Consider the following 10,416-nt stretch of genomic DNA (forward strand, 5'->3'; position numbering starts at 1 on the left):
GGAAGGAGCTGAGCCCTGCCCCCTGATCATTCCCCGCTGAGCTCCCTCTCCCCTCCAGGGCTGCTGAGAAAGCCCCACCCTGGGGAGGGGCCTGTGAGGAGCCTGAGTCTTAAGATGCCCTGAGTAGGTCAGCAGCTCAGAAACTGCAAGCTCGCAGACAGGTGGCCCTGGCTCCTTAGCCCTGCCCCAACGCATGTCCCCTAGGGCCCCTGAATGAACGGATGACTCAGCCCGTCGCTGGCAGCCCTAGGTTCTTCCTTGGTCCGCTCCCGCCACCCTGACCCAAGCGATGCGGCCAAGACACCTGGAGGGACCCTGAGGCCTGTCCCGGGAGCGGAGGCCAGCGCAGTCCGGCCCCTCGCGGTGGGATTTGGTGGTAAGGGCTAGGGCTTGGGCACTGGGTGCAGGAGTGGGCAGGCGTGGGGGCATTGGGGGTTGGTGAAGAGTTTTGGAAGAAAAGAGGAAAGGAGAAAGTGGGCTGTGTGGCCTGGGGGTTGAGAGGGAGGATGGAAACGAGAATAAACAGGGTAAAAAGTTAGCAGCAGGAGAGCCAGAAGTCATGGGGGCGGGGTGGGACAAACGCCTTGAGCTTTGACTTTGGCAAGTGGGGCCAGGGCAGAGGGAGGGGGCTGGGGGGGGCTGGGGGAGGGGCTCTCGTTCTTGTAAACTTGGGGAGAGGAACCTGCCACATCTCGGAGTGAGACTTTGAGCTGGGAAGACAGGCAGGTAGGGAGTGTGGTGACTGGCTTTCTCTGCAGCCCTCTGTCGCCCCAGAAATGGAGGAACAGGTGGGAGGAAGCAGAGGCCTTGGAGAAAAGCCCCTTCCTGCCACCACCACCCCCGCTTTGTCCTCGTCGGGTGCTGTCTTCATCCTGTTGAAGTCAACCCTGGGGGCCGGCCTGCTCAACTTCCCCTGGGCCTTCCACAAGGCAGGGGGCATGGTGCCTGCTTTCCTGGTGGAGCTGGTAAGTGCCCTGGAAGGATTCGGGGGTCTCTTGGGGCACTGGGGAGGTGGCACTGGCTTTTCTGGGTGGGATCCTTGACATAGCTAAGGCAGAGCTGGTGGCCCCATGCCATTAATGGAGGGATGATGTCCCGTTGTAGCCGCAGGCAGAAGACGTCATCTTCGGTGGCTAGTGAGTCAGATCCACAGCTGAGCAGCTCGTAGGTAAAGGCCTTGCTGTGCCCAGTCTGTGAATCTGGCTTTGCAGCCCGGAAGGAAGGACCGCCTGGTCTCAGCTCATACCCTAGCTGCAGTCCCGTGTGCAGATGGAGCTTCACACAGGTGTGGCACTGCCCGCTAGCCCAGGCTAGGCTTGGCGCATACAGGTGTCCGCTCTCCTGCTGCTTTGAGTCTTGCCTGGGCTCCGCCTCAGCCATGGGCCCTTCATGTCCTCGGGAGCTACTCAGCCTGCCCCTTGCCTGGCGTGTCACATGAGCAAACCAGTGTGGTTCCTATCCTCGTGGTGCTTTGTTCTAATGGGAAGTCAGATGGATCATTGAGATGGGTCAATGGGACACATGGGTCATTGAGAGTCTCAGACGGTGGAGAAGCGGGAAGGTCATGTGCAGGGTTGGACATGACCCAGGGTGATCAGTGACGGCTGGGGAGGAGGTGAGGTACACAGAGCCCAGCACTTCTCCAGGTGCATGTGAAGCCCAGTGTCCCTGCATTTGGGCCAGAGCTCTGTGACACTACCATAGTAAGAACAAAGCTGGTCCCAAGCCATCATAGGGTCACCATAAAGAAGCAATAGGCTGGGATCCGGTACCTGGTGACCCCAGGGCGGCAGGAAGGGCTGTGGGGCCCATCCCTAACTGCACAGCTCTGACATCGTTCCCATAGCTGCTGTAACAAATTCCTGCAAAACACAGTGCTTAAAACCTCGGGGAGTTCCTTCCCACGGTTCTGGATGCCGGAAGTCTGAGACAAGGTGGCAGCAGGGTTCCCCCACCTCTGGTAGCTTCTGGTGGCCCCAGGCCTTCATGGCTTGTGGCTATATCACTTCCTGTTCTCATGGGGCATCCTTTCCCACTTCTTGTAGGGATATTTGTCATTGGATCTGGGGCCACCTGGTGATCCAAGGAGCTCCTTAACTCCATGGCCATGGATTTAACTGCGTTTGCATCACTGACATTGGCAAAGGCTGCGTCCAGTCTGTAACATACACACACACACACACACACACACACACACACATGCTGGGGATTAGGCTGTGGCCCATCCAAACAGAAGGTGCTGATGAACACAAATCTCCCCGGCACAATGCCAAGTAGGAGGAGCCAGATATGAAAGGGCCTGAAAGCAGAAAAATTCTAAGTGAGTGCTTTCCCCTGGGGGCAGGATGGAGGCAGAAGCTGATGGGGAAGGGGCCTAGGGCCGGAGTAGGGTGTGGTGGTGCTCTGTGTGTTACAGCGCGTGGAGCACAGGTGTGTGTCTGTTCCACCCCAGTGAAGCACGAAGGATTCCGCGTCTCCTCCTGTGTAAGCTGAACCCAAGAGGGAGAAGGATGGGGCTGGCGCTGTGATGGGCACACAGGAGTGTTTGAGAGAAAGACACTGACACCTTCAACTTCAGATGCGTCCAAAATCAGCCAGGCGTGGTGGCATACGGCTGTAATCTCAGCCACAAAGAGGCAGCTGAGGCAGTGAGATTGGCAAGCTCGAGAAACCAAATTTTAAAAAGGCTGGTGATACAGCTCAGTGTAAAGGCCTTGGGCTCAATCCCCCAACACTGCCAAAAAGTCAAATGATTGGTGCCGCAGATGGAGACATGATAAAAGGGGTACCAGGGCCTGTTCTTGCAGCCTAGGGTGTGTACTGTGAGCACTCATGGCCGAATTCTAACTGTCTTGTATGTATGGAAGGTGTTCACAGTAAATGCTGGGGAAGTACTGTATTTAAGCTGCCACGGAGGGATCCCAGGAGGAGACGAGAAGGACGCTCACCGTTCTGGTGCGCTCGGCCTGGGCAGGGCTGAGCCGAGTGCACCTGCCACATTTAGCATCCCTGGGAGGTGGGCGGCGCCTGCTCATTTCAAAGATAGAAAAGTGAAACTGACCATCTTCGCCACACAGCAGAGGGGTTGAGTTTGATTCCGTGCCCAGATGTGCCTGCTCCACCTCGGGCCTGATCACCACACCCTACGTGCCCACAGCCCAGGTGATTTCGAGAGTAGTTAGTTAAATACTGAGTTTCTTCGGTCTCATGTCCTGCTGAGGCAGCAGGGTGTCAGGACCCAGGCTCACAAACAGAGCCAGAGGGCCACAAAGATTCATCTGCTCTGTCGCTCTGGTTGCAAGCAAGGCTGTGGCGTATCTAGAGGAATCCCTGTCCCGCCTCCTCCTTGACAGGGCCACACGGAGGGTGTATCTGGGGTGGGCTGTGGGTGTGCCCAGTCCTGCCATCCTGTTCTGCAGGTCTCCTTGGTGTTCCTGATCAGTGGGCTGATCACCCTGGGCTATGCAGCCTCTGTCAGTGGCCAGGACACCTACCAGGGCGTGGTCCGAGGGCTGTGTGGCGCCACCATGGGGAAGCTGTGTGAAGCCTGCTTCATCGTCAACCTGCTCATGATCTCCGTGGCCTTCCTCAGGGTGATCGGGGACCAGCTAGAGAAGTGTAAGTACCTTTGCTGGAGCACAGGTGGCCCAGGGTGCAGAGCCTGCAGTGACCTGGGTCCCTGATGAATGGCAGGGCACAAGGCAGTGGGTGGAGCGGCCGCGGGGGACAGCAGAGGCCAGACCACACCTGCCCTCCAGATGTGGCACGAGGGAGTCACCAGCAGGACAACAGGGAGTGTGGGAGAGAGACCACCTGCCTCGTGGATGGGGAAACGGAGCCACGTGCACGCAGCCCCCAGCGAGACTCCCAGGAACACCTTTGCTCTTGGGCTGGCCAGGACTCAGCCCCCACACGACCGTGGCCTCTAGTCCCTAAGACCTTCCTTCGGGTGCTGCTTCACGGCATCTTAGTTGTACATTCTGTCTTTGTCTCCACACCATTCGCAGCATTTGTGAAGTTTAGAGGCAGCTTCTTTTTTGAACATCTAGGGAAAGTGTGAACTGAGTTTCATTTCCATTTGAGGAGTTCATAAGATCCCCTCAGGCTCTGCATTATGGACAGAGGACACCCTGGTGCTAGATCTGGAACCTGTCGCTAGGCAAGTGCTCTACCACAGAGCTACAGCCTTCGCCCTCTTTGAGATCTGTGAAGACGCTGTCTGCGGCCAGCACATGGCCGGTCTTGGCCGGCATCCCCCATGCTCTCGCGGCAGGTATGCTGTGGTGGCTGCAGTGTGTTAGAGGCAGCCCTTTGATGAAGGTGGTCAACAGCTCTGTTTAGCTCTTCCTTTGAAGCCTTATTGGCTTTTTAAAAATTTTGTTCTAGTTCTGTCAATATGTATGAGAGGGGTGTTAAAAACCTCCAGCTATGACTACAGCTTTTGTTTTTTTGTTGTTCTCCCTTTAATTTTATCAACCTCTGCCTGTGGTTTTCAAAGCTCTGTGACTAGGTGCATCTTTTCATTGCGGAATATTCTGCCGTCCCTCTGGCACTAAGTGCTGTAGTGAGCACCTTCTCTGCTGCAGTGAGAGCCAGCCAGGCGTCCTTACGACCCATGTTTGTATAGTAGGGATATTTCCTGTTCTTTTACTTCGACCTAACTATGGTTCTGGATTTTAAAATGCATTTCTTGTAGATGGCATATGCTTGAATCTTGTACTTTTAACCATCTTGACAATCTCAGACTCAACTGGAATGTTCTGATGTAATTGGAATGTAATTGTTGGTAGAGTTGAATGTAAGTCTGCCGTTTTGCTATTTTTGTCTCTCTTTTGACCCATGCATGAAAAGGCCCCAGCTGTGGGATTTTTGCAGTGAAGGCTGCCGTGGCTCAGGAAACTGTTCCACCAAGTGAGGAGCTGGCGTCTCCGAACCTCTTGGTGGATGGGTGTTCACAAAGCACCCTGCCTGCCAATGTCAAGTGGAGCTTTCCCCAGGCTTCAGGTCCAGGGAGCCGATGGTGTTGCTGTGTTGACGATCCTGAGGCTCAGTGTGACAGCACTGTGACTCGGGTACTGACCTGGAGAGGAGCCCCAGCCCTGGCTCTGCTTGAGTGGGGTGGAGAGGACACTGCCCGTGGGTTTCTCCTCAGGTATCTGGGGATGGGTCTGTCTTTGGCAAGCCCAAGGGGTGCTAAGTAAGGTTGGGGTGTTTAGGAGAGGCACTGCGTGAGTTAGGTACAAATGCCCCCTGCCCTGGGTGCTGAGGACCTCAGGGAGTGTCCTGGAAGTCACGGGTTTGGAAAGGAGCTGGGGGAGCCCCAGTGTGAGCGTCCAAATGGCAAGAGAGCCCAGCGGATGGGAAGGGCTGGGGCCCCGTCCAGCGTGGTGTGGAGGTCTGTGCCCTTTGCTTCTGCCTCCCCCAGCATCTATTCTGGTGCCTCCGGCCTGGAACCCATGCTCTGCCTCCACAGGGATGGCTCTGTACAGCAGCATGGCTCCCTCTGTGTCTTTTCAGCAGATGAGCTGTTCTCAAGGCATTTCTTTCTTTGCAAGGTCGGTCATCTTTGTTTAGAACAAAGAAAGGTTACTAACCGTGCACAGATGACCTCAGTCGGCAGGAGCTGCCTTCTCTTCTGGCCTCCGCCCTCCAGTGGGATTTGGAGCCGCCTCCCAGGGCTCCCAGGGCTCCCCTGACTCGCTCCCCCTCTGTCCTGCCTCTTAGAGCAGCTCCACGTTAACCATCTACTGGTCGCAGAATAAAAACAGCCCCAGGTTCTTTGCTGCTCCTTCCCCCAAGATGTTCTGTCTCTGGCCTTTAGTCAGGTGGCCTCTTGGACAGCTTTGTCCTGCGGAGTGTGGTGGACAGGACTCCATCCAGCTCTCAGCTTGGCTTCTATGACCTTGGCCTTGAGGAGCATCCCCAGCTGCTACAGGCACTGGTTGGGCTGACAGAGGCCCATGTGGAGGGACCCCGGGGCTGCAGGGTACCCCAAGTGTCCCACCAGGCAAGTCCATGGTGGCTCCAGTTTGACCTCAGGCAGCCCCTGAGCTCCTGGCTTAGCTTCTGCTCTGCTCCCAGCAGTATTCGATGCCCTCCTGCCCGGTGGCCCACAGCCCTGGTTCGCTGCCCAGCGCTTTGCGCTGCCCCTGCTCTCCGCACTGGTCATCCTGCCCCTCTCTGTGCCACAGGAGATCGCGTTCCAGAAATACACCAGGTACCCAGGCTGCAGACCGTGCGGTGGGATGATTGTGCCACCTGGGCCCCATCTTTGAACATTGGTGCAAGAAGGAGGTGGGAACCTCAGGGTTGAACCTCCTCTTTGGAGGAGGGAAAAAATGAGAAATCCAGCAAGTAATAGGAGCCCGTGGGAAAGAATATAAACGTCAATCTCGTTTTGTTATGTAGCTGTGAGAGGCGTTGCGTGCAGACTGAGATGCACAGGCCTTTTCTTCGCTCTGTCTTGAGGCTTTCTGGCACCATTGAAAGGAAGCCCGGCACCTGCCCTGCCCCCGCCTGCCGGCCTTTCCCTCTCCCTGTGAGCAGTGGGTGGTCCCTGAGACAGGAAGGGAGGCCTGCTGGGCGCTCCTGCCTGCGGTCCCCCAGGCCAGGCCGGGGCCCCTCCCTCCTCTGTGTCCTGACGCGGTGCCAAACCTGAGCGGCCGGCTGGCTGTCCTGGGGAAAGGAGGGCCATCACGGCTGACACCCTCGAGGGTGTCAGGCGACAGGAGGGTCCCGCAGGTCTGGCTCTGGGCCAGTGCAGCGCTGCCTGAGCTCCCCACATCACTGTCCTTGTACAGATGAGGGGACAAAGGTTCTGGTGCAGGTTGTGCGCTGGGGTTCAAATGCTGCCATGCTCCCCGAATACTGGCTACGTGTCACCTCGGGAGGCCCCTGACACTGTCCCCAACTGTGTGTCAGCATCCTAGGCACCTTGGCCGCCTGCTACCTGGCCCTGGTTGTCACCGCACAGTACTACCTCTGGCCCCAGGACCTTGAGCATGAGCCCCACCTATCGCAGAGGTGAGTCTGTGGGAAGCCTTTCCAAGGAGGGTCCCGCAGGTCTGGCTCTGGGCCAGTGCAGCGCTGCCTGAGCTCCCCACATCACAGAAGGCCGTGGATGGGCCCTTCTCTGCTCCTTCCCCTGGGGCCTTTGTGCCTCTGATGTGTGGGAGAGCCAGGGGAAGCCCCTTCCTCCAGAAAGCCCAGGGACATAAAGGCACTGAAGGTGCAGAGGCAGCGGAACCCAGTAGCTAGACACAGGTGCCCTGCATGATGGGGAGCAGCAGAGGAGGGGTGGCTGGGTCAGTGTGCACCAGGGCAGGGGTGGAGTGAGGCAGAGCCTCCCGGACAGCTTGGTCTGCTCCAGGCAAGCCGTTCGGCCACAGTGGAGCTGGCGCCTGCAGGCTGCTGACCTGGGTCGGAGACGGAGACCGTGGGGACCCTGCCCACACCCTGTGCTTCCGGCCGAGGAGCTTGGGGAGGAGGTGACAAGATGGGGTGAGGCTTGCTGCAAAGTGACCCCAGCTGGGGTTCATCACAGGAGTTCCTCTCGGTTCTGGAGCCGAAGTCCAAAGCTGAGGCACCTGAAGGCTGAGGGGAGGCTCTCCCCTGCTCTGCAGCGCCTGGTGGTGCCAGCCACCTCTGCTTCTTCGTCACACAGAAGCCTCGCTCTCCAGGCTGCCGCCTCCTCCAGATCATCTGCTCCCTGAGCGCCTCTTCTTTAGGGGCACAGTCACAGGGTGTGGGTCCCTGGCCCAGCATCACCCACCTCAACCTAACTAAGCACATGTACTGTTCCAGATAAGGCTGCTTCTGAGGTGTGGGCGTGACAGCGTGCGTCCCTGAAGTCGGCACATAAAACTGAAGGAGGTTGGAGCGAGCAGCCGCCAGGGCTCAGGGCGGCAGGCCAAGCGTGCCCCTTGTCACACAGCCGCCAGGGCTCAGGGCGGCAGGCCAACCGTGCCCCTTGTCACACAGCCGCCAGGGCTCAGGGCAGCAGGCCAACCGTGCCCCTTGTCACACAGCCGCAGGACCCCAAGCCAGAGGCGCTCCTGTTCTGTGCTGCTCTGTGGCACAGTCAGGGGCGGCTGGGCTTCCTGGTCACGAGATGCCTGTGTTTCCACACTGCGTCTGTCCTCCCGCTGGGTGGGCACAGTCTGGCCCTTCGCAGTCTGTGCCTCCTTGGCCCATGCCCTCCTATATACCACCTCTTTCTCCACTGATTATTCCCATCACCCCCAAAGTGCTCTGACCTCTGACCCCACCCCCACTGCCTGCTCCCCACGTCATTTGCGGTCTCCTCCTTGAACCTGCTTCGCCTTGGCTTGGCCCCCACCTGTCCCCTGACGTGGTTCGTCAGAGCACCAATGACCTCCACGGCCAACTGGGCTCACCTGCTATCTGGACCCTCACACTGGGGCTCCCCCAGCTCCTTCCCAAACCCGTGACTTCCAGGACACTCCCGAGGTCCTCAGCACCCGGGGCAGCGGGCATTTCTACCTAACTCTTGCAGTGCCTCTCCTAAACACCCCAACCTCTACTTAGCACCTCTCTCCAGAAGCTTGGGCTTGCCAAAGACAGACCCATCCCCATATTCCTAAGGAGAAACCCATGGGCAGTGTTCTCTCCACCCCACTCAAGCAGAGCCGGGGCTGGGGCTTAGCAGCTTAACACATACATACATACAGTTCTGAAGTCAGAAGTCCATCCCCCAGAGTCACAGGGTGGACTGAAGGGGAAAGCAGGGCTGGCTCGTTCGAGAGCTCCCAGGAAAATCACCAGCCTGTCACAGCCACCTGTTGTCCTTGGTTTGTGGCCCCTTCCTCTTCCTTCAGAGCAGCTATCTTGTGTCTGTCTCTGCTTTCTACCACTATCACATCTCCTTCTGTCTGTCCCTCCACCGCCAGGTGGGGTTCTCTGTCAGGGATACTGTGCCCTTCAGCTCACTTGAGTCACCCAGGGGGCTCCTTGTCTCAGGATCTTTAACCACCTGGAGTCCTTTTGACCTTTGAGGTGACAATGTGCAGGCTCCAGGACTAGGGAGTGAGCGTCTCTGGGGGCTGCCTGTCTACCACATCCAGGGGATGCTGACTGTGCAGGGGACACTTCATGTCCTCTTGTGGTGCCAGAGTCTGGTGCATACAGCATCTGTCAAAGGAAGCTGGGGCCACCGGGGGGAGTCCTGGGGACTTGACCCGAAGACTCTTGCAATGCACACCTCTGCCCTCTGTGGCTGGACAGACTCCTGGGGCTGCACTGGATGGAAGCTGCCTGTGCCCCCACCTTGCATCTAGCCACCTCGGGAGCAGGTGCCCCAGGAGGGAGATAGGACCCCAGTAGCCTCGGCCCTCTCAGACCTGCGTTCGGAGTGACTGCTGAGTTATCAGACATCAGCAAAGCTGTATTTCCCAAGTGCAGTGTGTAACAATCATCCTCTTCCATCCCCAGCTGGGTCAGGGACACAGTCATTAAAAACACGTCTCACGGCCACACTTGGTCACGTCTCCCTGGATCATTTAGATGTCCTCTCCCGTCGCAGGTGACCTGAGTCTGACCACTTCTTAACGATCACCTGTCCCTGTCTGTCCGCAGCCCCTCCTCCTGGACCTCGGTGTTCAGTGTCTTCCCCACCATCTGCTTCGGCTTCCAGGTGAGTGTATAACGTGGTCTGCAGACCCCTGTTCCCGGGGATGGCGTGGTTTCCCTCGGGCAGAAGCTGGAACTAGCTCTAGGACGCGGTGGCCGCGGCTGTCCTCGGGAGACTGCGCGTGGGACTGCACCTGGGCTCCCAGGGAGCGGGAACCGCCCTTGAGCTGGGCCCCGACCTGCGCCTGCAGCAACAGCAGCACTGTGCTTGCTGGGTGTGGGGCGCAGCGCAGACCCGGCACCCTCCCGCTCTCCGCAGAATGCTCCCAGCACTGTCATGGCGGGCACACCTGGACACAGGTGGATTCTGCCAGTGGCCCTTGGCTGCCGTGGCCTGAGAGAAAGTTCACCCTTTGGGAGGCCCCAGGCTCGAGGCCCGGGAGTGTCCAGGTGTCCTGGTGGTGGGGTCAGGGAACAGGACGGACAGAATCTTGGTAGAGTGTGCTGGGAGTGAGGACCCGGCCCTATAAGGCATCTGAGCAAGGAGGACAGGTGTTGGAGACAGCTGCTGAAGGTGGGGGTGCCAGAGCTGGAAGGACACATGGGAGGAGCCAGGTACAGGGACAGCGAGGTGGTGAGGAGGTGGGGGTCTGCTCATGTCCCAAGCAGGTGGCAGCCGATACTGCCTTTGCCCTTTCATGCATCCCTGTTTTGATGATTTGCCTCCAACTCCTCCTTTTTTTTTGGTCTTTTTGAGACAGGGTCTCGCTATGCAGTTCAGGCTGGCCTTGAGCTCACTTTGTAGCCCAGGCTGGTCTCGAACTCACA

The 10,416-nt window shown here is 58.1% G+C and overlaps 1 protein-coding gene across 1 annotated transcript in view; it reads left to right on the top strand.

The window, feature by feature from the left end:
• The first annotated feature begins 267 nt into the window (after window positions 1-267).
• Slc38a8 (solute carrier family 38, member 8) overlaps window positions 268-10,416 on the top strand; it is an 18,770-nt gene continuing 8,621 nt past the window's right edge. The window contains exons 1-6 of the mRNA XM_005413230.1: window positions 268-376; window positions 759-965; window positions 3,420-3,618; window positions 6,085-6,217; window positions 6,922-7,023; window positions 9,595-9,652. Of these exons, the coding sequence (XP_005413287.1) occupies window positions 777-965; window positions 3,420-3,618; window positions 6,085-6,217; window positions 6,922-7,023; window positions 9,595-9,652 (681 nt within the window). The 5' untranslated portion in view covers window positions 268-376; window positions 759-776. The remainder of the gene's footprint in view (window positions 377-758; window positions 966-3,419; window positions 3,619-6,084; window positions 6,218-6,921; window positions 7,024-9,594; window positions 9,653-10,416) is intronic.

Source organism: Chinchilla lanigera, unplaced genomic scaffold (assembly GCF_000276665.1).
Source record: "Chinchilla lanigera isolate Chin_1 unplaced genomic scaffold, ChiLan1.0 scaffold00163, whole genome shotgun sequence".
NCBI lineage: Eukaryota > Metazoa > Chordata > Mammalia > Rodentia > Chinchillidae > Chinchilla > Chinchilla lanigera.